Source organism: Schistocerca cancellata, chromosome 1 (genome assembly GCF_023864275.1).
Source record: "Schistocerca cancellata isolate TAMUIC-IGC-003103 chromosome 1, iqSchCanc2.1, whole genome shotgun sequence".
NCBI lineage: Eukaryota > Metazoa > Arthropoda > Insecta > Orthoptera > Acrididae > Schistocerca > Schistocerca cancellata.
Window position 1 is genome coordinate 75,280,619 of NC_064626.1, and position 27,335 is coordinate 75,307,953.

The window sequence follows — 27,335 nt, forward strand, 5'->3', positions numbered from 1 at the left end:
AACTGGCTGTCTCCCTCTGAACTGTGAGCCACCAACCTCACACCTTTCTCGTTCTACCCATCCAACCCAACATAGTGTGTGTGTGTGGTGTGTGTGTGTGTGTGTGTGTGTGTGTGTGTGTGTGTGTGTGGGCGGGCACGTGCTTGTTTGTCACGAACTTCTACATATAGCACCTAAAAGATGACTACTTAATATGCTAACAACATTAGTATTTACAATTACAAAAAGCAACTTTTAAATGATGTTAAATGAACAAAACATGTTTAGCTGTAACTTCTATTTCGTACAAAAGGTTCTTGGGTGAAACTTCAGGCATCGTTGTCAAATCCTCTCTCTCTCACACACACACACACACACACACACACAAAGGCTGTAATTTCTCTTGTGCCCTGCCACCAGGCCACCCCATCAGCTTCTGTCAGTAGCCATAAGTCAAGATACGCAACCATGTGAGCCAGTCTCTCTGCTGTTGCCATCGCCAGTATTAGCATGATGTGCTAAGCTGGAAGCCTCAATCACTGCTGAGTTGAAAATCATATGCTTGTTTAATTACACTGTCCAAGTATGAAGACATCAATGAGAGAATTTTAGTACCTTTGTAGTCCAAGTTGTGCCCTGCACTGAGATAATGTTTAGTAATGGTAGACTTTTCTGACTGTTCCAGATGTGTGTCGTCAATGTTCAATGCATCTATCTTCCACAGTGTGACAAGTCTGTCCAATGTATAACTTTCCATAGTCACAGAGAATCTCGTAAATGCTTGGCCTTCTCAAACTAAGATTGTCCTTTTCCAAGTCTAACACTTTTGCAAGTTTTGTTGGTAGATGGAAGCTGCATTTCACTTCATGTTTCTTCAGTAATCTCACTGTTTTTGAAGTTACACTACTGACATAAGTCAAGACAACCATTCCTACTGTTCTTCACTTTCTTCTAGCTCTTCATATTGTCTGACATGCACCAGACATAACCCACGCCAAATCTCCTGTTCGGAATACCCATTTTGCAGGAATATAGTAAAGAGGTAGTAGAGTTCTTCAGATAAGCTGTCTAAATCCGATATGGCTCGTCCTCTGCAGAACAACATCCTAAGCATGCCACTTCATTGTGAAGAAGGGCTGGTGGCCTCCAAGTACAACACCACGTGTGTTCATTTACAATATGGTCAGCAGCACAAGGTCGACGATATAAAGTCAGTTCGCAGTAAAAATATTTCTATTACTGATAAATCAGATATATGTGCAGTATTTAACAATCATTTTCTGAGCATTGCTGGTGAATTAAATAAAAATTTAGTTTCTACAGGAAATCATATAACTTTCTTGGCAAATGCCTTTCTGAGATTGATGTCTGAAATACTCCTCTATGATGCAGACAAGAGGGAGATAGAGTCAATAATTAAATCACTGAAGACTAAGGACTCTCATGGTTATTATGGAGTGTCTAGCAGAATATTAAAGTACTATGCTGCACATGTTAGCCCTGTATTTAGCCATATTTGTAATTTTTTCTTTAGGAATGGTCAGTTTCTTGAGCAATTAAAGTACTCAGTAAGAAACTTCCTGGCAGATTAAAACTGTGTGCCCGACCGAGACTCGGTCCTGAGTTCGAGTCTCGGTCGGGCACACAGTTTTAATCTGCCAGGAAGTTTCATATCAGCGCACACTCCGCTGCAGAGTGAAAATCTCATTCTGGAAACATCCCCCAGGCTGTGGCTAAGCCATGTCTCCGCTATATCCTTTCTTTCAGGAGTGCTAGTTCTGCAAGGTTCGCAGGAGAGCTTCTGTAAAGTTTGGAAGGTAGGAGACGAGATACTGGCAGAAGTAAAGCTGTGAGTATCGGGCGTGAGTCGTGCTTCGGTAGCTCAGATGGTAGAGCACTTGCCCGCGAAAGGCAAAGGTCCCGAGTTCGAGTCTCGGTCAGACACACAGTTTTAATCTGCCAGGAAGTTTCATATCAGCGCACACTCCGCTGCAGAGTGAAAATCTCATTCTACTAAAGTACTCAGTAGTAAAGCCGCTTTATAAAAAGGGAGAAAGGGATAATGTAGATAATTTTAGACCTATTTCTATGCCATCAGTGTTTACAAAAGTTATTGAAAAGGCTGTGTAAGGTTAATTGATCATTTTATATCACACGATTTGCTATCAAATGTACAGTTCGGCTTTAGAAGTCGTTTAACAACTGAAAATGCTATATTTTCTTTTCTCTGTGAGGTTCTGGATGGGTTAAACAGAAGGTTTCAAACACTTGGCATATTTTTTGATTTAACGAAGGCATCTGATTGTGTTGATCACAAAATACTGCACCAGAAGTTGGATCATTGCAGAATACAGGGAGTAGCTCACAATTGGTTCACCTCTTACTTTAGCAACAGCCAGCAAAAGTTCATTATTCACAATGTTGATAATGGCTGTGACGTGGGGTCTGAGTGGGGTACAGTCAAGTGGGGGTGCCCCAGGGATCAGTGTTGGGGCCGCTCCTGTTCCATATTTATATAAATGATACGCCCTCTAGTATTATGGGTAACTCTAAAATATTTCTGTTTGCTGATGACACTAGCTTGGTAGTAAAGGATGTTGTGTGCAACATTGACTTGGTTTCAAATAGTGCAGTACATGACCTCAGTTCATGGCTTGTAGAAAATAAACTAACATTAAATCACAGTAAGACTCAGTTTTTACAGATTCTAACACACAATTCAACAAAACCTGACATTTTAATATCACAGAACGGGCATATGATTAGTGAAACTGAACAGTTCAAATTTCTAGGTGTTCAGATAGATTGTAAGCTGTCGTGGAAAGCCCACGTTCAGGATCTTGTTCAAAGACTTAATACTGCCATTTTTAATATTCGAACGGTATCAAAAGTGAGTGATACTTCGACATGTAAATTATTCTACTTTGCTTTTTTTCCAAGAATAAGCAGCTATCACTTGGTTAATATTCGGCAGAAATCAAACCTGCATTTGGATCGGACTCCCTTAACTCTTGTGCAAAATGGTGTGCAGTATACTGCTGCATCCATTTTCAATAAGCTGCCACTCGAATTCAAAAATCTTAGCAGTAATCCACACGTTTTCAAATCAAAACTGAAGAGTTTCCTCATTTATTTATTTAACCTGGCAAGATTAGGGCCATCAGGCCCTCTCTTACATCTAACCAGGCATTCTACTTATTTTACATTCATACGTTTTAGTAGGCATGTTAAACTACATCTAGTACAAAAAGTGAAATAAACAATTAGAAATACATACATATAGAGTTTATATTCGTAGATCATAAGTACTGTTATAATTAGACATTATTGAAGAGACAAATTTTAGATAGGAGTGCTGGCAGCAGGGAATGTGAGGGAGACTCATGGTGAAGGGAGGAGAAGAATAGAGAGACATGATGAAACATAATTAAGGAAATATAAAGGAAAAGAAGATTGCGTGGCTAATAGAGATAGATGAAGAGGAAGGCATCTCAGGAGCAAGATAGGAGACGCTATCTTTGCTATTTGACGGATGAGAGGATTGGCCTGGTACATTAATTTTGTGGAGAACTTTATGAAGATGATAGTAGGAAATGCTTCAACTTCTTCTTAAAAGCAGCAGGAGATTGAATTTTGCGCAAGGTAAGCGGCAGTTTGTTCCAGAGGCGGACAGCGGCAACTGAGAAGGAGTTTGCAAAAGTTTTTGTTTTGTGAGTGGGCACAGTCAGGATACCAAATAAGAGTGACCTCGTGTTTCGATTATGATGGCATGACAGGTTTTTAATCTCTGAAGCAAGGTACTGGGGTGCTTGCGCGACAAGGAGTCTGTGAAGTAGACATAGAGTGTGGTAGTCACACAATTTGTCCGGCCGCAGCCACCCTAGCTCGGAGTATGAGGCACTAACATGATCATATCAGCGAATGTTGCAGGTGTAATGCACACAGGCATTCATGGTTAGCTCTAGCCGTCTTTTGTTTTCACTACTCGTGCCTTGTTGAATCACATCACAATAGTGGAGGTTCAGTAGAACGAGTGCTTGCACGAGCTGGCGTTTCAAGTCCTGTGGAAATATGTTCTGAAACTTTTTGAGAGCATAGAGACAAGCAGAGTTTCCTCATGGGTCACTCCTTCTATTCTGTCGAGGAATTTCTTGAAAAATTAAGCTGATTCTTATTGTATTGCTGATAGCGTTTACTTAAACTTATGGACTGACTTTTTTCAGATTCATGAATATTTATTTTTATCTGTTATTACTTTTATGTTGTAATTTCATGTACTGACACATTCCGTGACCTTGGAGATTTGCTCCTCAATTTGGTCCTACAGAACTTGATGTGTAAATAAATAAATAAACCTGGAGTGGAAACTAAAAGCACTGTTTATAATCTTGTGTTAAATTAATAATAAAATGGATTTGTAAAAGGTATACTGTACATAATATTTTTACCTTTGGAAACACTTAAATAAACTAAGTCTGGTTTTACACTATACAAGGTTTCACCCCCTTTGCTGTTTAACATATGACTTGGATAAACAGGTAACCAAATGATGACACGATGACTGTAACCAAAGGATGACTCATAACCAGCTAGCAAATTAAAGAGAGATAGAAGGGGGGACATACAGGAATTTTAAAACAACTTCAGTGTTTCTGATCCTCTTTTAAAGTGTTGTTTAGTGGTCCTGGAGTCCGTGCAGTATAAAAAACATTGTGGATGAGTGACAACTCTGTAGTTATGAAAGTAAAACCTTTTTTCTTAATCATTTGTCTTATTACATTGCAATATGAAAGAAATTTGTTTCAAATGAGCTTCTTACCTTATTAAGAACCAAAAACGACGATTTCTCAGGATATAGCTCAAGTAATCGCAATACTTTGGCATCTAGGGATCCAGATGTCCAACGGTTGCTAACATCATGTATGACTCCAAGTAAGTCTGCCTCCATTAATGCAAGTTCACTATCTTGTAGAAATGACTCTTCTAAATTGAACCTGCAAATAACAGAAAAGTATAACTGCTAGTGTGACCCTTTATCATCCTTCCTTCTCTCTTCTTTTTTCCCACTTTGCTACTGGGGAAAGGGCCGAGGAGGGGGAGGGAATAATTAAATATGGTATAGATCCTTCTCTCCCTGTCTTCTAATCTTTTCATCTGAAAATAGTTATGGTTACCTATTTCCAGCACTTTGCATCTTTAGAATTTCTTGCTTCATCTCTAGATGACTCACTGACATTCAGTTGTTCTTCCTTGCACTGTATGTATCGCTTCACAATACTTGTGATGTGGTCAGCAGCTGATATTAGCGGCAATTGTCTTGATAGTCATATATGGGTCCCCCAACATTAGACAATGGTGGTGCTACATGCGCACACTGTTTAGAGGCAGCTTAGAGATGGCTTTTGGTGCACGTGCCATGAGTGTTCTGTGGCCTATACAGAGGCAATGGCTCTGGCTTTTCAGTAGCTAAACTTTGCATCTGAGGATGGAAGCCAGTAGAAAAGCCAATATATCACATCAAATTGATTTAAGGGTCTGGCTGTAAACCCAACAAACATACTTGAATCACTGTGTTGTAAAAGTCTATGCTGTCATATGGAAGATTTTAGTTTCATACCTTGAATAAAAATGAAAACTGAAGCCCAACACGTAAGAATGTTCGTTACAAATGGCTCCTCTCACACCACAGTTAAAAATTTCCCTTGTAACATGGTACAGGATCTTTGACAAACAGGTACAAATGAAAGGGGCAGGTGGAGGACACTGAAACAAGCAATAATCCTAATAAACAAAGGTTTAGAAACCACATGACTGCATATGTGAACACCTTATAAGAGTCCTCGAGGATCAAAACTGCAGATATGAGGACAAACACCTTACAGCATTTTTTCTACATAGTCACCATTCATGTAAAGGCAGGCTTCAGCACATCACCTCATCAATGCCCATACATATTTAAGAACACCAGGCATGTTCTGAATGCACGAACAACCATCCACAAAGAATTGCCAGAGTTCATTGATGCTATCAACACAACTAGAAAACACCAAAGACACTAAATACTCACATGCAAAAAAAATTCAATGGGGTCAAGTCGGGGAACGTGGGAGGTCATGGTAACGATGAAGCATGACCAATACATTTTTTGATGAAGATTTGTGCCACATGAAAGAGTGCTGGTGCAGCATTATGATGTATCCCATATACACCCTTTCACCATTAGGAAGAACATACAAATAGCCAATTAGCTTGTGTAAATGATTACCAGACATCACAGACATAGCTTACCAAAAGCTGCCACAAAGTAACATTAATGCTGTTCTAGGACACTTCTTCCATATGTAATCTGGATCCAACTTGTGCATTGCATATGACATAAATAATGTTTGGCATAAAATTAATGATGCTATAAGTGTTCCTCTTTGAAATATTTACAAGTACACAATGCAATGCTTATTATATTGAGAGGTGTAGCACACTAACATGGTTTAAAGTTATTATTTGTTAACAAACATTTGATAAATGAACTGTTTGTCTCTTAATAGAATGAAAGTAAGCAAAGTATGTATGGTTTTTTTATATTTATATCTCCCACATCTGACATTATTCTCACTGCAAATACAGACTTGTTTAGCTGCTTCAGTAACTCTATGGTATGCCCTTCCAAACTGAGTTTATTATCGAGTTGTAGTCCCAGGCGCTTCAGTCTGGAACCGCGCAACCGCTACGGTCGCAGGTTCGAATCCTGCCTCGGGCATGGATGTGTGTGATGTCCTTAGCTTAGTTAGGTTTAAGTAGTTCTAAGTTCTAGGGGACTGATGACCTCCGATGTGAAGTCCCATAGTGCTCAGAGCCATTTGTAGTCCCATAAATTTAACACTGTCAACCTACTCGATTGCATGTCTTCATATGTTATACACATGCTGGAAGGAAATTTCTTAAAGCTTCCGAACTAAATATAGTGGGTCTTTTCAAAGTTTAATGACAGTGAATTAGCTTTAAACCATTTATTAATTTGATTAGCAGCTGTTTATAAATTTGTACTTGCTACTTATTGCAATGTTTGTACCATCTGCAAAAAAAACAAACTCAGCATCTGGCAATATAACACATGAGTGGTCATTAATGTACACCAAAAAAAGCAACAGACCCAAGATGGAACCTCGATGGATACCACATACAACTAATTCCCAATCAGATGAAGACTGCTTTCTGCACAGGTATTTCACAACAATATCTTTTGTTTCCTGTTAATATACAAGACTCAAACCATTTCGTAGCGCCATCGGTGACACCACAATATTCCAATTTACTTAAGAGAACACTGTGATTCACACAGTCAAAGACTCTTGACAGGTCATAGAAAATACCAGCAGCCTCTAATTTGTTATCTAATGAATTAAGTACATTCTCACTGTACATGTAAATAGCTTTTCCTATACAGGAACCCTTAAGAAACCCAACCTGTGACTTGGACGATATATTATTTGCAGTCAGATGCTTAAGGAGACACATGAACACCGCCTTTCAAATATTTTTGAAAACGCTGGCAAAGGTGAAGCTGGTTGATAGTTTAATCCTATCTCTCCATCCCCCTTCTTATAAAGAGGCTTAACTTCTGCATATTTTAGCCAGTCTGGAAATGTTCCACTGATAACCAAATAAGTTAAGGCAGAAGTCAACTCGGATGAGCACTGTTTAATTCACTGATATGTTATCATAACCACCACAAAACTTTGATTTTAAGGATTTTATGATGGATTTGCATAACGGACTTGCCTATAGAGTTTTTATTATCTGCAGCATAAGACTTCTACCAGTGGATTTATAGCCCATCTTGAGAAATAATTTCTGGCCACACAGAACCTTAAATTCCACACCTGGTTGATGTTTACTTATGATATCATTACAATCTGGACTCAGAGTGAGGATATCCTGGTCCTATGTGGCTCTGTGAGCCAGTTTCCTGAATGTTGACCTCCACTCACAAATGTATCTATTTAGAGTGCATAAAAATTTCCAAACACCCCCACTACCTCTGCTTCAACATTTGACAGCTATTCAACACTGAAAAGTCCCTCCTATACAGCCTGCTCACCAATAAACACATCAGTTTCATTGACAAATATACCCTCTGCAATTGGGTTTGAGGTCTTGCTGAGGCATTTGCAGACTTAAATCACACTCCCGGCTCTGTTCAGAAACATGTCCTCCATCACATAGCCTATGCATACCTAACACTCTCCAAACATCTGTTGATCAGCCACAAGAAAGCATCCTCTTTATAAGTACCATTCAGGACTAAACAACTAAATCTCGTTCTCCACCATGGCCCTAAAATAAAAAAATATCTTCCTCACACTCCTTCTGACTCCTTTGCAAGTTTGTACACTGTTCCCAAATACCTTCCCCATGGGTCATATTCCTGTGGAAGTTACAGGTGCAAAGCCGGGTCCATACAAGTGCTCATTACCTATTCCAGCCCTGTCACTGGAATTTCCTAACCGATCGAAGGTAGGGCTACCTTAGGTATGCAGTTACATTATACACCAATTCTGCTGTAACCACTGCATAACATTCTATATGGGCATGACTATGGACAAACTATCTGCCTAGATGAATAGCCACAGCCAGACTGCATATTAAGGTGGATTGGACCTTCCACTTGTTGAGTGTGGTGCACAACACACGCGTGCTGAGTGAAATGTTTTGTATTGGGATCATCTGAGCCTTGGTGCTGGATGTGTGAAGTCATTGGCAGTGTATGTAGTTCCAAACGTAAACTTTAGAAGTTTTTTCAGTTAGTTGTCAATTAAATTTTTTTCTGTTTAGCTGTTTGGCCTTTTTGTTAGGTGTTATTGGTTTGCTGTTTGTGGTGTGGTAAGATGTTTAATTTATTTGTGGCTTCTGTTGTTAGCTATGGATATGACGATTAAATATAGCAGTGCTATGTCGTGGTTGGAAATTGGGGAGGGCATGTTGTCTGTCATTAAATGCATCCAATTACTTCAAATGATTGCTGAGATTGTGAGAGAAATGACTGATTACAATTTTCATAGTTGTAGTTGTTGGTTTCAGTGTTTGTTAGTGTCAGCTGTGGTTGACCTATATAATTGAACCCCCACCCCCAGTTTCCCACGGTTGTCCCATTAGTTTGATTGTATATTTGGAGGGAGACGTTATTGCCGTATTTATACACTCCTGGAAATTGAAATAAGAACACCGTGAATTCATTGTCCCAGGAAGGGGAAACTTTATTGACACATTCCTGGGGTCAGATACATCACATGATCACACTGACAGAACCACAGGCACATAGACACAGGCAACAGAGCATGCACAATGTCGGCACTAGTACAGTGTATATCCACCTTTCGCAGCAATGCGGGCTGCTATTCTCCCATGGAGACGATCGTAGAGATGCTGGATGTAGTCCTGTGGAACGGCTTGCCATGCCATTTCCACCTGGCGCCTCAGTTGGACCAGCGTTCGTGCTGGACGTGCAGACCGCGTGAGACGACGCTTCATCCAGTCCCAAACATGCTCAATGGGGGACAGATCCGGAGATCTTGCTGGCCAGGGTAGTTGACTTACACCTTCTAGAGCACGTTGGGTGGCACGGGATACATGCGGACGTGCATTGTCCTGTTGGAACAGCAAGTTCCCTTGCCGGTCTAGGAATGGTAGAACGATGGGTTCGATGACGGTTTGGATGTACCGTGCACTATTCAGTGTCCCCTCGACGATCACCAGTGGTGTACGGCCAGTGTAGGAGATCGCTCCCCACACCATGATGCCGGGTGTTGGCCCTGTGTGCCTCGGTCATATGCAGTCCTGATTGTGGCGCTCACCTGCACGGCGCCAAACACGCATACGACCATCATTGGCACCAAGGCAGAAGCGACTCTTATCGCTGAAGACGACACGTCTCCATTCGTCCCTCCATTCACGCCTGTCGCGACACCACTGGAGGCGGGCTGCACGATGTTGGGGCGTGAGCGGAAGACGGCCTAACGGTGTGCGGGACCGTAGCCCAGCTTCATGGAGACGGTTGCGAATGGTCCTCGCCGATACCCCAGGAGCAACAGTGTCCCTAATTTGCTGGGAAGTGGCGGTGCGGTCCCCTACGGCACTGCGTAGGATCCTACGGTCTTGGCGTGCATCCGTGCGTCGCTGCGGTCCGGTCCCAGGTCGACGGGCACGTGCACCTTCCGCCGACCACTGGCGACAACATCGATGTACTGTGGAGACATCACGCCCCATGTGTTGAGCAATTCGGCGGTACGTCCACCCGGCCTCCCGCATGCCCACTATACGCCCTCGCTCAAAGTCCGTCAACTGCACATACGGTTCACGTCCACGCTGTCGCGGCATGCTACCAGTGTTAAAGACTGCGATGGAGCTCCGTATGCCACGGCAAACTGGCTGACACTGACGGCGGCGGTGCACAAATGCTGCGCAGCTAGCGCCATTCGACGGCCAACACCGCGGTTCCTGGTGCGTCCGCTGTGCCGTGCGTGTGATCATTGCTTGTACAGCCCTCTCGCAGTGTCCGGAGCAAGTATGGTGGTTCTGACACACCGGTGTCAATGTGTTCTTTTTTCCATTTCCAGGAGTGTATGTTTGTTGCCGTGTGCATTTAGTGGCATCATAGGTGCAATACTGGAGAGCTTAGAACAGCCATTTCCGCCATATTGATTACATAATGGTTCAAAGCAGGCAGGTGGAATTGAACACTTCTGTAATCCCTAAAATTCTTTCCATGACTTATTCTCTGTTCCTATCAACCCCTAACTCTCTCTCTCTCTCTCTCTCTCTCTCTCTCTCTCTCTCTCTCTCTCTCTCTCTCTCTCTCTCTCTCTGTGTGTGTGTGTGTGTGTGTGTGTGTGTGTGTGTGTGTGTGTGTGTGTGTGTGTGTTACTTAACATTCTATTAGCATAACGTTTCTTTTAGCATTATTATTCATGCAGAAACACTAACCTTTGCATCTCTGTAGCTGTAACCAATCCAGGTGTATCAAGAAATATTATTTGAGTGGTGTCTTGAATTGATACAGCCCGAGCACGACATCTTGTCGTGTGCACTTTCTTGGATACAGGACACAGCTGCATGGAAAAAATGTATTTAAAAAAAAATTCATACAATGCTACAAAAAATACTGACTGCTGAGTGTCACATTACATAGTTTTGGTTTCATCCATTAATGCTCCCTTTGAACAAACAAAAATAAGCCTTGGTCAGTTTTTAAATCGCAACAGGATCCACATCCAATACCATTTTCCTGAATAACAATATGCTGCACTGGCCGATGTTGGTTGTATTAGAAAATTCTTTTATTTTGCGTTCATCACTACTTTGCAGCGATTGTCTTAAACTCGAAGCAAAATGAATTTAAAATACAAAGATGTGCTTGTTCTATTGCCTTTAAAGGTAATTTTAGCGAAATGACCAAAAATGCAAGCTAACTCTGAGAAGACAAAACAGAAAAGAAATAACACCATTGATCACTTTCGAATTAATTCTGGAAACACAAACTCTACGACTCGATAATTAGCACCGGTAAAACTTACCATTCTGCCAGTCAACTGATTGATTAAACTGCTTTTACCAGCATTGGGTGCACCGATAATAGCAACTTTCACTAATTTCGTTTCTTCACACTTGTCGTGTGAAGAATCTTCTAAATGTCTTGACTCTTGAAACACTGTAGTCGAAGCCGCAGCATTTTCAGAAAACTGTCTTTTAACACTTTGCGTTAACTTAAATACCGTTTTTAAGGCACGAGTTAGCCTTGCACAATTTACTTGTCCGCTTAACATTGCAACAACTTTTGCACACTATAAAGATTCCCAAGTTTTCAACGTGGAAACTATAAAACCTCACTCGTTTCTAAGTAATAAATGTTGCCACCAACATAACCCACACATTTTCTTTGGTAATACTATGTTTATGCTTTTCCACGCTACCATGTTTACAAACAAACCAAAGGTGTATAACAATAACGCCGCTTTCACACTATACGGTTTTGACCGTACGGCAAAAAGCCGTACGAGTTTTAGCCGTGCCTGTGTTGCTTTCACATTACACGGCTTTTTGACGTGACCAGTTGTTGGTGTCTATTCAGTTTGCTTAATGTGTGTATCAAGATGAACCGTAAACGAGTTGTTGCTTTGTGGTTGCTTCATCGTCGCCGCAAAAGAAAAGGTCGTCTTTTGTGGGTACACCCCATTAACCAGAGAAGAGACGAAGTGGGTTTATTTTATACACTCTTTGAAGATTTGAGGAACGACGGAAATAAATTCTTTAACTATTTCCGAATGTCTATTACCTCGTTTGACGAATTACATAGAAAACTAAAGGATGTGTTACAACGACAAAACACACAATTCCGCAATTGCATCCAACCTGTTCAAATGCTGGCTATCACGTTAAGGTAATTTAATACATAAAAACTAGTTCTGTTTATTTACTTATTTATTTGTGTTTTACATTTTTATTACGCTCAGATTATGAAGTAGAAAAGTCAATATCAATATCAGCAGTTGAAACCAAAGAGTTTGTAGCAGGACTGACTGTACTGTCACTTTGTGGCGACAGGCTCTCTGCAAAAACGTTGTAGAACTGCGTTGTTGATGGTGGGCCTTCATGGCTACTTGTGGAAGGCGAAGGGTATGGTGGTGGCACTTTATTAATTCGTTGATAAGAACTGCGACCTTGAGAAGTCTGTAATGGTTGTTCGAGAAAAGTAGTTGGGTTTGGTGCAGCTGGAGGAGGACGAATCTGATGCGTATGGTAAGAGGATATTGGAGCAGCATTTTCCATAGGTGAATAAGAATAAGCTTGAAATCTATTATTATAGGGCATGGGAGGTGTGTAATGGGTAAATGGAGGAGGTTGAGCTGTCAATATATTTCTCCTTTCATATATATTTTCTATAACTTTGAGGACTCCCATCTGAAACTGAAGATAATCCTGTTCATCAAATTTTTCCAGATGAGGCTTCAGACTAAGTAAAAATGACATTTTGCTGCAAGGTTTGTCTTCTTCCAGAGCTCGTAATATTTTCATTTCGATTGCATCAGGTTTTCTATGTTTTCTGTTTGTATGGCACTCGCTTTTGGATGTTTGTTGTGTGGGTGCTGTATCAAATGGCCCAGAAACATTCTCAGTATTTTCGACGGAGCCCTGCGTTTCTATATCTTCTTCCAGTCTGGCGGTGCGTTCCGATTGAAAACTGTCCTCCGTCTCTCGAGCATCATACAGCTTTTTTAGAAACTGCAGCTGATCAGAATATACATACTTTTTCTTTTTCTTTGCTGCTGAGCCACTTTTTTTCGCAGCTTGAATTTTTATGTTTGACTTCACAAAGGAGTCTCGTAGATTGGTCCACCTCCGTATTACTTCTATACCTACATCAAAAGGAAACAAAACTGTATGAAAACATTTTAATTTTGTATAGAAAAAAGCAAAACTGTAACAAAAAATGTCCACTGCAAACTAAATGTCACTGATTTTTTTTCGTTTTGTTCAGGTATCTGGCAAGCGGTTGTTCCTTCACTGACTTACATTTCCAGTACAGAATTGGGATTTCTACAGCAAGTAAAGTGGTTAATGATGTATGCACAGCAATTTGGTCATCACTGCGGGAAGAATGTATACAAAGACCGACCAAAGAGGTATGGGAATCAATAGCGGCTGGATTTGAACGTACTGCTAATTTCCCCCACTGCTTAGGAGCGGTGGATGGAAAACATATCCGTCTTACTGCCCCATTTAATAGCGGATCAATGTACTTCAATTACAAAGAATACTTTTCTGTGGTTCTGATGGCTGTAGCGGATTCCAACTACAGGTTCATTTATGTCGACGTAGGAAGTTATGGCAAAGACTGTGACTCTTCAGTGTTCAGACGGTCCAGTTTATGGAAGTCAATAGAAAGTAATTCCCTGGAATTTCCAGACGTCCAATGTCTGCCTGGTACGGAAGGTCCAAAAGTACCCTACTTCTTCGTGGGAGACGCAGCATTTGGCCTACACACGCATTTGCTCCGGCCTTTTGGGGGAACAAACTTGACAGTTGAGAAACGTGTATTTAATTACCGTTTGTGCAGAGCAAGGAGGTATGTGGAATGTGCTTTTGGCATCCTCACCAATAAGTGGCGGTTGTTTCACCGACCTTTAAATGTTCATCCAGATTTTGCAGTAAAAATGGTTAAAGCTTGCATTGTTTTACACAATTTTGTACGTCAGAGAGATGGATTTATAATTGAAGACACCACATCCTTCACTGGTTTGGAAGACTTAGCCCAAGATGCCAACATAAGAGGAGGACTGACAGCCAACGCCATAAGGAACACTCTTTGTAAATATTTTATGACAAATGCTGGAAGCGTGTCATGGCAGATGTCAAAGATATAAATTAACAAGCCTTTTCCTTTTTGTAGATTGTTTGTGAAAGCCTGCGACTGTATAGTAAATAGTTTTCTTTATAAATAAATTACTGCTACCACTCACGTTTTTAATCGTTTTGTTTATATTTTGTACGACGCGTTTCGGGAAATAATTCCGATCTTCAAGTGCGTTTTTTTCTCTAAGTTTTCATTATGTGTAGTGTTTTTTTATTTGTGAGGTCTTGTGCGTGTTTCTCTTATAAATTACAGTAAAGAAAACAGAATGCAAGACCTGACACATAAAAAGACACCACACATGATGAAAACTTAGAGAAAAACGCACTTAAGGATGGGAATTATTTCCCGAAACGCGTCGTGCAAAATATAAACAAAACAAAAAAAACGTGACTGGTAGCAGTAATTTACTTATAAACAAACGATTTACTTTTAGAATAAAATTTATAACGTTAAATAAAAACTGTTTAAAACGTATTAAATGTAATATTAATATATTAAATAAATACTTACCAAACGCATTTTTATCTTTGTCTTCCATCTCATCAAAATCTTGCTTCAGTGCTACGCAAACTTCCCGCCAAGCATTCTTTGTAGCAATACGATCTCTATACGCATCTAGAGTTTTGTCCCACAGAACAGGTCTTACTTCCACCAAGGTTATCAAAAGTTCAGTATCAATTTCATCCATTCTTCTACACTTTTCAGTAAACAAGAATAAACACAAATGAATAAAACGACACTACAACGAACTAGTCGACGCCGTACGGCTCAAAACCGTCCAGTGTGAAAGCATGCACTTAGTCACGTAGGCCACTGTTGTCGAACTTGCCGTACGGCGACCGTCTGTTGTAGTGGCAAGACACGGCTGCAGCACGGCACGGCAGCGGCATTTTGCCGTCGCCGTATAATGTGAAAGGCGCCATACATTTCTTCACACCTACAGCCGTACGGCTTTTTGCCGTACGGTCAAAACCGTATAGTGTGAAAGCGGCGTAACAGTCGCGACATCCCGTATCCTTTTCGTTCACCGCAGCAACAGCAGTGCCCAAAACGGCTGGCAAGCGACAACTGAATACGTTACTGGATGAGTACGAATACTAACATTTACATTGATCTGTAACATAGCTTTCACGACAGGGAATCTATATAGTGACATAAAAATCGACAATAACTACAAAATGACACCAAATTTTTAGGTTCCTAAGGACGCTGGAAGGTACGATACTGTACATTACATACAGGACAGGCTATTTACGATTATCTTGTCACGGACACAGTTATTTACCGGAAAATGTCGTTTACCTTTAATAATTAAAAAATGCTAATAAACACCGGAAGATATGACCTTTTACAGAAAGACATTGTACATCTACCTAAGAAAATGTAGATTTGTTCACTGCACTTTCAGCCAGATCAGTGATTTTGGGACATAGAAATCCTATATGGAATGTAATATCTATAACATTTAATGTATGAAATAAGCCACCACAGCTGTAGCTTAAGTGGAAATGACACACTTAGTTAGTTAGGTAGTTACTTTCATGTTCCACGGATCATTTTGCATGATAAATTGTCGTGACGTTGAACGAGTCATTTTACATTCATATTTCAAATTAATTTTCACATCTGTTTGTAATCTAAACATCACCATATAATTTTTCCACCGAAATGAAAACAAGATATACAGACTGAGTTAGAAATTCCTACCCACCACCATTTACAAACTACAAACATAGAAATTCTTCCTCAGAGTAGAAGGAGTTGTCTAAGACAAACTTTTTCAATTTATTTTCAAATAAATTGTCAGAAGCAATAAAACTGTTTCCCAACACAGAAGAAACAAATTCCACAATTGTTGCTAAATTTGAGTCATAAACAGCAAGACTCGTGAGTACATCCGCTTTTGAAGCAGAAGTAATTCCGTTTACAAAATTTTTTGTGTATTAGAAAGCTGAGTGAAGTGTAAGAATGGGCGAATCACTAGACCCCACAAAACATGTTTAAATGTCAAGGATAGTGCCTCTGATAATAACAACAGACAATGGAAATATAGGCTTCATGTGCTTGAAATAAATGTTTACATTCTCTTGCTTTCAGCGGAGTAAGTTGCATATACTCACATATTCAGAAGTATTTTTTTGTGCATTAGTTATAGCTTAGGTAACTGAATCAGTGTGATTCAGTTGCTTTTGCATGTATTTCACTATAATTTATGTCTCTTGGTAATTTACTAATGCATGGAACACACAGTTAATAAATATTTCGTTGATTAAGTAGAAAATAGCTAAAACGAACATTATCTCTATGATACTTGTGACTGACTACTTTCTCACCGCTTGGAGCGCTAGTGTCGCTCTAGCTGTCAAAAGGTAACAACCTTCGCGCCTGTAAATGTCATGGCTGGGTTTTTTAGAATGTGGTATTACAGGCCATATATGACCAATGTGTTGTATTGCTCTGTAGCGACTGCTACTCACGTCGATTGCTGTGACCGCACACGTTAGTGTGCCCCATCCATAGATATTATTGTGTCGGGAATTCAGTGACTGCACGGCAACAAATGAATGGCGTAAACCGCTAAGTTTGAATCCGCCGCTTGGAGTGCTGTATAATGTTGTTGCATATTCCTTGGAGTTATAACTATTGTTTTTATGTTTATCCTGTTTCTTGGTTACTGTGTTTGTTGTTTACAAGTTACCTGTAGCAACTGTGCTTCTTTTCCTGTAATACCAAGTAATAAACCGTTCAAGTATATTCTCAGTGCGTGTTTGAATATTTATTAAGTACCGGTAGCTCCATACAACGAAAATATACCCATCAGCTCGGTGCTCATTAAATGTAGCAAGATGGCCGACAGTATAATAAGAATTCTTCTGTTTTTGTTAATCAGCGTCCTTGGATTACTCCATTGTGCGTTTTTCATCATCGAACATTCGCAACCTCGCCTCGCCTTGGAGATCGTTGTCACAGTTGTCTCACCTTCCCCTGTTGCTGTTGTCACCACCACATGGGCATGGACATCGCTCCTGTTATTCTTGCCATCTGGGAGACATTTCATTGATGGTCACTTGCTCGTCATCCACAACCTGCCTGTCATCTTCAGCACTGCTTCCGTGACCATCCACATTTCTCAATGCTGATCACTGTCATCTGTCATCATGGATCATCCCACCATGTCATTTATCTACATCTCCCTATCTAATGCTGCCCATGTTAGTAAATGGAGCAAGTCCTCTCAGTCACAACCCCACGTCTATTCTCCCATACTAAAAAATCGTCTCCCACCCCAACCACAACACATACATCTCTCCTTTCCCACATCTCCATTCAATTTCTCTTTCAGCTGGGACTCAGCAGCCACCACATCTACCGTTTTCATGTTCATAACAACTCGCGGAGCAACAGTAGAAATGTGTAACGTCACAATCATTCCATCAGTTGCATAACACCAACCAACACCAACCATTCTGAAAGACCTGCACTACTCATAGATAAAACTCAACAACAATCTGTCCCACCACCCCACATCCCGCAACCATTCTTTCATCCAACAGCATTTAAAAAAACAACAAAATGCCAAACCAGTGACACTTCTCCCAGTCACATACCCTAAAAACCCCAAACCTGTTGAAACAAAACTCCTCCCTCTGCAACTTCCCTGCCATTCATACCATCATCCTCTCCAACTTGGATCCAAATTCCTCAAATCCAAACCTCTCACTCTAGAAGTTCAAAAGTATATCCCTAACCTCTGTATCCAACACATCATGCTGAGGACGGCCTCAATCCCTGTACCTCAACTTCTGTATGGGCCTCCTCTCTAAAATAACCTACATTACCTTTGATCTAAAAACAGCACTTGCATCTCACTCCAACACACTCCAGGCCAAAAACCCAAACCTATCCACCACCCTCCCACCCTCATTGCTGTAATCACCAAGGAGGACCTCAAGAATACCAATGAAGAAATGGAATCTGAATTGAACATCCAGCCAACTGAAGAAGTCCAAAAAGCCAAACTCATCAATAACAATCTTAATCTCACTTACCTCATCTGTTATTTACCGATTCTGCCTCCACCATAGATCATCTCTTTAACGAGGGGGGCTTGGTATATCACTGGCACCTAAAAATTGAACATTCCGAATCCCATCCTCAATCTTACCACTGCTAGAAATGTCTCTGCTACAATGATCTCACTGCCAACTGCAACAATCCACCCAATAGTCCTCACTGTGAAGCCTTTCATATCCTTCAACAATGCCCTAACCTTGCTTCCCCTTCTATCTACAATCACTGCCAGCCTACCTCTTCTGCAAAATGCTGAGCCCCGATCTACTAAACCTGAGCTCACAGTCCTGATCCATCCGAATTGATAATCCTATCTATACCAACAATTCTATCCCCTGCCCCCCCCCCCAATTGCTCTGAAGATGTTATAAATTTCAAGATGATTGTATCCACACACCCTCCAATAAATCCCCACTGCTGCTCACTCCGTCTTCCAGCTCTACACCCAAGCTTCTACTCCCCCACCCAGGTCCACTCACTCACCTTGACTCCCCAGTTTAAACCTCATCTATTCCTCATGCATAGAAACCACCCCTATTCCTTGTCTTGGCACAACAGCACTCCAATGTATAACTCCATAAAATCTGTTCCTTCACTACAAATAAATCCCTTCTTATTATACCCTTTTATTTTAGCCTTTTATTGGGAGTAATCCAGTCTCTGTCTTGCCCTATAGTTTTTACCCTCTACAGCTCCTTCTACTACCATTGAGGTTATACCCTAATGTCTCAACACATATCCTTCATCCTGTTCCTTCTTTTTGTCAGTGTTTGCCATTTGTTCCTTTCTTTGCTGATTCTGCTGGGAATTTCCTCATTCCTTACCTTATTTGTCCACCGACTTTTCAACATTTTCCTGTAGGACCATATCTCAAACGCTCCAGTCTTCTTCTGTTTTAGTTTTTCCCACTCTCCATGATTCACTGCCATACAATGCTGTACTCCATACATACATTCTGAAAAATGTCTTCCACAAATTAAGGTCTATGTTTGATACTAGTAGACTTCTCTTGGCTAGGAATGCCTTTTTGCTTGTGCTAGTCAGCTTATTATGTCCTCCTTGCCCCATCCATCATGGGTTAATTTGCTGCCCAGGTAGCAGAATTCTTTTTCATCTACTTCCACAGATCTGATGTTAAGTTGCTCACTGTTCTCATTTCTGCTTCTTCTCATTACTTTCTTCAGTTTATTCTCAGTTCATATTCTGTACTTATTAGATTGTTCATCCTATTCAACAGATTATATTATTATTCTTTCTTCACACTCACTGAGGATAGCAATGTCATCAGCGAATTTTGTCATCGATATCCTTTCACCTTGAACTGTAATCCCAGTCTTGAACCTTACTTTTATTTCTGCCATTGCTTCTTTGATGTGTAAATTGAACAATAGGGGTGAAAGATTGAATCCATGTCTAACACCATTTTTAGCTTCTTATTCTTCGTCTTCCAATCATATTGTTGCCTCTTCTTCTTGTACATAGAGTGTATTACCTATCTTTCCCTACAGCTTTCGCCTATTTTTCTCGAAATTTTGAACATGTTGCACCTTCTCAAATTGTCCAACCCTTTTCGTAAGTCGTCCAATTATATGAGCATGTCCTGATTTTTCTTTTGTCTCGCTTCTGTTATCAAGCACAACGTCAGAACTGCCTCTCTGGCGTGTTTATCTTTCCTAAAGTCAAACTGATCATTGCCTAACATATCCTCAATTTTCTTTTCCTTTCTTCTGTATATTGTCTCTGTTAGTAACTTGGATGCATGAACTGTTAGCTGATTGTGCGATACTTCTTGCACTTATCTGCTCTTGCTATCTCCAGAATTGTGTGGATGATCTTTTTTCTGAAAATCTGACGGTGCATCGCCAGTCTCATAGAATCTACTTACTAGGTTTAATAGTCATATGATTGCCTCCTCCAGCCATTATTTTAGAAATTATCTACCCCATCTGCCTTATTTCATATTATGTCTTTCTGAGCTCTTTTTAATTCTGGTTCTAATACTGAATCCCCTTTGTTTCATTATCGACTCCAATTTTTTTTCTTCTGTCATGTTATCAGACCTCCTAGAGGTCTTCAGTGTACTCTTTCTGCCTACCCACTTTCTCCTTTGCATTTAACAATTGAATTCTCATTACACTCTAAATGTCAGCACTTTTGCGTTTAATTTCACCAAAGGTTGTTTTAACATTTCTACATGCTACCCCAGTACTCTCAATGATTATTTCTTGTTCGATTTCTTCAGATCTCTCCTGCACCCATTTCGCCTTGGCTGCCCTGAGCTTCCCATTTATTTCATTTGTAAGGGATTTATATTGATTTATTCCTTTCTTTCTATGAACTTTTTTCCTTCTTTTTTTCATGATCAGTTGGAGTATTTCTCCTGATAACCACGGTTTCTTGACAGTTACCTTCCTTGTGCCTGTGTTTGTCTGCCCAGCATCTGTGATGGCCCTTTTTAGAGAAGGTCACTGCTCTTCAACTAACTGCCTACTCTATTTCTTATTATCAACATCCTTAGTGAATGTCAAACATGACTCATCACTCCTCAGTATTTCAAAATGCCATTTCCTCCACACTGATTCGTCTGGACGATTCTATTAAACTTCAGTCCACTCTCCATCATTACTAATTTGTGATTTGAATCTATGCCTGCACCTGGACATACCTTACAATCCAATATCTGATTTCAGAATCTCTGTCTGACCATAATGTAATCCAGCTGGAATTTTCCTGTGTGTCCAGGTCTTTACCAAGCTTAACTCCTCCTCTTAGGACTGCTGAACAGTGGAGTCGCTATTACCATCTGAAACTTACTACAGAACTCTATTAATTCTTTCTTCTGTCTCATCCCTATTGCCAAGCCCATATCCCCCCCATAACTCTTTCTTCTGTTCCATCCCCAGCAGCTTTGTTCCTATCCCCCATTATTATTAGATTGTCATTTCCATCTATGTGCTGAATTACTCGTTCAACATCCTCATATACTTTCTCTGTCTCTTCATCTCCTGCTTGTCATGTTGGCATGTATATCTGAAATATCATTGATGGCATTGGTTTGCTACCAAATCTGATTAGAACATACCTGTCACTAAACTTTTCTCAGTACAAAATCCCTGCTCTTTTTAAATGAGACCTTCCTCCAAACTTATCATATCATCTGCATCTCTCCCTACACTGCACAGATAATCCCTGGCCAGTGGTGGTGTTGTAATCGGCCACCAAATCACATCCCTAGTCGACCACAACCCTTATATAATAATCTCGCAGAACACCTTGTTCTTATCTCTTCTTCAAAAGCTTAACCTTACCTATACTACCCATGCCCTATGACTTTTCACCAATATCGACCATATCTTTTCCACCTATGTTGTTGCCACTGACCTTAACATCCACAGCAGATCCCCTGCAGAACTCTAGCGGTGAGCTCAGTTTACAGACCTCCTCCAAAGGGATATTATCTCCATTCTCCTGCACACCTTTTCTGAGATTAATACTTCAGATACCATCTTAGCTTCTCCCGACTTTCTTTGACTACTCACTGCAGCAGTCCTAGACCCAATTGGAAGTCATCACCTACCTTTTCTTCTCAGCATCCTCATCCCAGTGCACTCCATCCCAATCTTCATCCTACAGTTATACACAACTACTCCTGTACCAACTGGAATGCCTACCAGGAATCCATAGATATCCAAATATGAAGCCATCAGTTAACTTCCCAGCAACTTCATAATATTATTCATGTCGTGTCCTACCTGCAACACACTTTGTCAAATATAATATTCATCCATATTCCTACTAAGACCATATATTTTCATCACCCCCCCCCCCCCAACATACAAGCTGTACTCCTCTTCTGAGAAACTGCTCCTTCCTACTGACTAGTGATTGGCATATACTCATAAACCACTGGAAAATACAAAAACACACCAAGAACTTATCCAATGCTAATAAAATAGCTTGGCTGGTGCCAGACATGCATCAGACTCAGTTCTACCCTCCCCATTAACTCTTCCAGGCATTAGAAAGCATTCCATTGGCTTGATAGCAGTAATACTCTCCCTCACTACCTAGTCCTCCATAACAACCAGAGAAAAGCCGAGTACTATGTATCGTTTCTCCTTGACCTCTTCTCTGTTCCTGATGACCCTGATTTTGACTGCTTATTATTCCCTACAGTCCATGAATGCACACATACTTCTGATCCATCCCTGGCTCCCAAGTTCCACTATTTGGACAACAAAACACAAATGGAAATAAATACACTTACTGCAGCACATGGCATAAAACAATTCCTTCACGAAAAGTGTGATACTTTTTCTGGTCACCACTGCATTACCTATCAGCACCTAAAAGATTGCCCCATCTCCTTTGTCGCCACCCTTGCATCCCTTTAAAACACAATCTTCTCCACAGGCTACTATCCTTAACTGTGAAAAACTCCCAAAATCCTACCTTTTCCCAAACTGCACAGACCCCCTACCAATATTTTCTCTTACCACTCAATAAGCCTCACCTGAGTATTAATCAAGGTCTTTGAATCCATCCTTTCCCAACACACCCATCAACACCTGAGCCAACGCCACCACCCCCTATTAACCAGTGTGGCAGTCCCTCCAAATCCTTGAATTTCACGTACTTTGCCTTGCATCCCCCCTCCCCCCTCCACCACATTGATCCTCTGCCATCTCATCGAATTCCCACGCCACCTCATCGACATCAAACACCTCCTCATATACTACAGTATCTCCAGTGGAGTCCAATAAATCCATTGCTCTCACTGTGATCACAAATCCCTATATGCTGCCACACTTTTACAAACATGTCTGTACACCTGGACACAGAATCCTATCCTGATGCAACTTCAACCACCTCCCTCACCCAGACAATGAAACCCACCTGACAATGGTCTGTCCTGCAACTATAATTCCCCACCCATTCCACCCCGCATCAGGGCCCCTCCTCCTATCCTTTTTCCATCTCCATCGCTACCCACCCGTTCCCCTCTCCCTATCATGGCCCTGCCCACCCACCAAATCCATCTCAACTATCCATATTCCCGCTATCCATTCTAACACCTGCCTTCATTTTCAAAGACATCTTCCAATAGCCTTGTCTTTACACTTATCCCCTACCTCTCTACACAACATCCATTGTTTTCCTCCCCTGCAAGCATTTTTCCGATAGTGCACTCCAGCTTTTTAGTGAAAGTGCTCTCCCCCTTTGTAGTGTATATCACTGTCCCTCTCAGCATAATTTAATTATCTATTTACATTTTCTTTTATCTTTACTTGTTAGTCTTTTGGATTTTAAATTTTTTAAGAAACACAGAAAAACGATGTTGTGTATTATGTAACTAATGTTATTTAGTTCTTAAGATTTTAAAAAATGTTTTAATTTTGCATCCTTAAATTACGTTGCTGCGTCTTCATTTATACTGTAATTCTCTTGGCTGATTAGTTATAGGTGAAGATGTGGATAACGGAATAAGTGGCAAACAAGCATAAAGTAGGCCTAAAAAGTGTTTTGTGTAAGTTGCAAAGACGTCATTCAGTCTGTGCCATCCCCATGGCGTCATTGTGAAACTTTACGAAACTAGTGTAACGATATAAAAACAATCGTAATAACGAAAATATTGATAAAAGTCATAAAGACGATGTGTTGTGATTATTGCAGTGAAATATTTTAAAATATTATAGAAAAAGAACAATGAAAATTACTATTAATAAGAAAACTATGTATTTCAAGGATAATCTGTGAACAAAGATAAAAATGAATAGACAGTCCTCTAACGAGGAAGAAAGAGAAGAAACTAACTACTCTTAGTTTTCTTCTTGATTGTAGAAGGGCGACATTGACGATTCGTGATGAGAATGGCATGTGTTTGTTACTAATACTGTAAGAAAAGCATTCTTATGATACTAATCGTTAATTCTATAAATGTGTTAACTTGTGTTTTCCTTTCAATAATGTAGGGAAGAGCATCCCATAATCATTACTGAACAATTTGCAATTTTCATATTCTGAGCTGATTTTGTTTCAAAGACGCCATTACGGGCAAGCAAATAATTTTAAGTTTTTCATTACGCCACACGGCTTAAAAATAGGAACTCACTCACTGCTTAAGTGTTTCACTTGAAAGTGAATTAATATTTCATTGCAGAAAGTTTTTGTGCTAGCCTAGACCAGTCAGCACGGATCAGGTCTCACACGATTCACAACATAAAAAATAATTGTAATTCAGATGTAAATTGAAAATAGCTTTCAAATAATTTTAATCAGTTTTATAGCAAGTTTTCAATGCGAACTTCACAGAAAGCCCAGAGTCTCTACTCATTAACAGTACAATGAAGCTGGTCGGATTTTAATGTGCGTGACATTTAGATTTGCTACATTTCATGTCTAATATGTTAAACACAAAAATGCTAGACTGCATAAACTCGCAGTTGAAAAGAAATTAACATTACTCGTACAACAATCAAAGCCTTTCACGTAACCGTCAAGATTTTGGTGCACTTTAACACAGCATTTCAGCTTCCTGTTGCAGAGTGGCACTTCGCGTCTGCAAACGACGAAAGGTACGTGAAACATAATATTCCAATAACGACAGGCCCCCAGAAATCTGAAGTGTGTGGGGCCAAGGCGCTCAAGAAAAAGATAATTTCTTCTTATTGAAAATAGTAAAGCTCCATTAAGGTGGCTTTAATGGTGTTGCACTTTCTAATTTGCAATCTTTCATATCAGAGAACATCGTTACGTTTAGTAGAATTGAGTATTCTGCATTTACCATTGATACTGAGAATAAGCCATCTTAATTATTTCTTGTACTACACGAACATTGACAATAACATCATACAATTCGGATATTAGTACAAGAAGCAAATTAATAAGTGGTTTAAACCGAAAAGGACAGAAGCAAGCAATCAGATCGTAAGTCAAGCGCTAATTTCCATGTAGCTTAAACAAAAAAGACAGGGATGAATGAAACACAACTTTTACGAGCTCCAGAAGGAAATTCACCTATTGATGGTCACCAGCAAGCAGAAGCCACACGCACCAAAGGCTTTTTGGGGTGAAGAGCGGCTATAATAAAGTGGAAATTGGAAACATCTACTGAAGAAAGGCAGAATCCCACATCTAGTGAACTAACAAGCCAAAAGGAAAACGCCAGGATTACCATTCCTGGAAAAATCAAGATTTTTCCCACCAGAGACACTAGTGCAAAAATGTGAGGTAAGAGGTCAAGCAATAAATAATATATTGCCTGTACCTAATTTTAAATTGCTCCATCAAAATGTTCAGTCTCTGACCAATGAACTTAGTGAGATGGTCTTAATGTTAAAGGATCTGAATGCTATTTTTGTCCTATGCTTTATAAAAAAACTGACTTAATCAGGATATGTTAGAGCTGACATATCTCCCCCAACTCAAACTTACAAACATTTTTTGTAGGGAAACATTAAATTATGGGGTAGCTGTGTGTATGATAGATGCAGAGAAAATACTGAATTCGACAGTGTAACTGAATATAATAATCTGACCAGTGAAAAAGATACAGAACTCTCTGCAGTTTAATTACCAAAGCAAAATGCAATTGTTGTTTGGAGGTCACCATATGGATAAAAAAATATTAAATCACATGGCGAAACTTTTGGAAAAAATTGACTCTCCCAATAAAACTATAATCACATGTTGTGACTTGACTACTGATTCCTCGACATCTGAGCAATTGAAAGACGTTACTACAGATTTACTACAGTCATTCAGCGTAAGATGCACTCACAAATAAGTACACATTTAATGAACTGAAAATAAATGAATTGTTTAAGAACGAACTCAGTGAAGTTGTTTTGTCTGTTAACATAAGAGAACTGAACAGGAAATTCTGGATGAGGTATAGGCTACTCCGCCTGTAAACTGAAAAGCGAGCAAAGCTCCTGGTGAGGGAAGTTGCCTTTCCCAGAAAAACACTACAGCTGCCAGCAGGGTTACTAAGAATCAGTTTGCCCTCTAGCAGTGTAGAAACAGTATGCAGAGACTTACTTAGATTCTGTCCATATATATTCTTGGGTAAGCATTATTAGCACTCATATCTGTGATCCATATAGTGTTAACGCAGTTGTGGAAAATAACATGTTCTTGATATGTCTGTGCACTGCATCGCCTGTGATTCATAAGGCACTTGCTGGATGGATCAGTATAACTTTGTGAAACACCATGTAGTTGCTTCTTGTGGTGTAGGAGGGTTGGGAGAGATGGGAATCGCCAGTTCACTCTTCAGTTTGCAGATATATGAAGAAAGGAAGTGTATGACCACAATGTGGTGACGTGCGTTGCCTCACTTTTTACTCTCCCCTCCCCCTCACTCCCACTGCCAACACTGTTACACTTCCAGAACAAAATTTATCCCTCAATACGATTTTACTGCACTCAGATGCGGTACACACACTCAATATTTGTTCTTTACCCACTTCGTTTAACAATAAACATAAATTTTACACAAATAAAACACTATTTTTAATAATCTACTAATTTCCCATCCCCTGTAACATGAAACTATTAGAACTAAAGAAATTAATAGAACCTTTTCTGTGGGACATTTAATGTAGTTTAATTTTCTATAGGGAAACATTTTCGCTATAAGACACTGTTTTTAGTTAACGAAGAAAAACATAAAAATGTGGCCTTTAGAAACTCTGCCACCCTCACCCTCAAACCTCCCAGTCAGAATTTTTATTGTGTTATTCCTCCCACTGCAGGCTACTACTGTACAAACATTTGTTACTAGACGAACTTTTTCCCCTGTTTGACTGTTTGTCGTCTTCATTCACTGGGCTACAGAACTGATTAAGATAATGATAAACTAACTGATCCCAGACAA

At 40.1% G+C, this 27,335-nt stretch overlaps 1 protein-coding gene across 2 annotated transcripts in view; it reads right to left on the reverse strand.

Moving 5' to 3' along the window:
- LOC126165285 (GTPase Era, mitochondrial) overlaps window positions 1–27,335 on the reverse strand; it is a 64,061-nt gene that overhangs the window by 23,079 nt on the left and 13,647 nt on the right. Inside the window, exons 1-3 of one of the 2 annotated variants that reach the window (XM_049920306.1) lie at window positions 11,550–11,976; window positions 10,960–11,084; window positions 4,799–4,973 (exon numbers count right to left, since the gene is read on the reverse strand). In XM_049920306.1, coding sequence (XP_049776263.1) covers window positions 4,799–4,973; window positions 10,960–11,084; window positions 11,550–11,798 — 549 coding nt within the window. In that variant the 5' untranslated portion in view covers window positions 11,799–11,976. Of the gene's footprint in view, window positions 1–4,798; window positions 4,974–10,959; window positions 11,085–11,549; window positions 11,977–27,335 lie in introns of those variants that run through there. The other variant, XM_049920307.1, reaches the window with a different exon arrangement.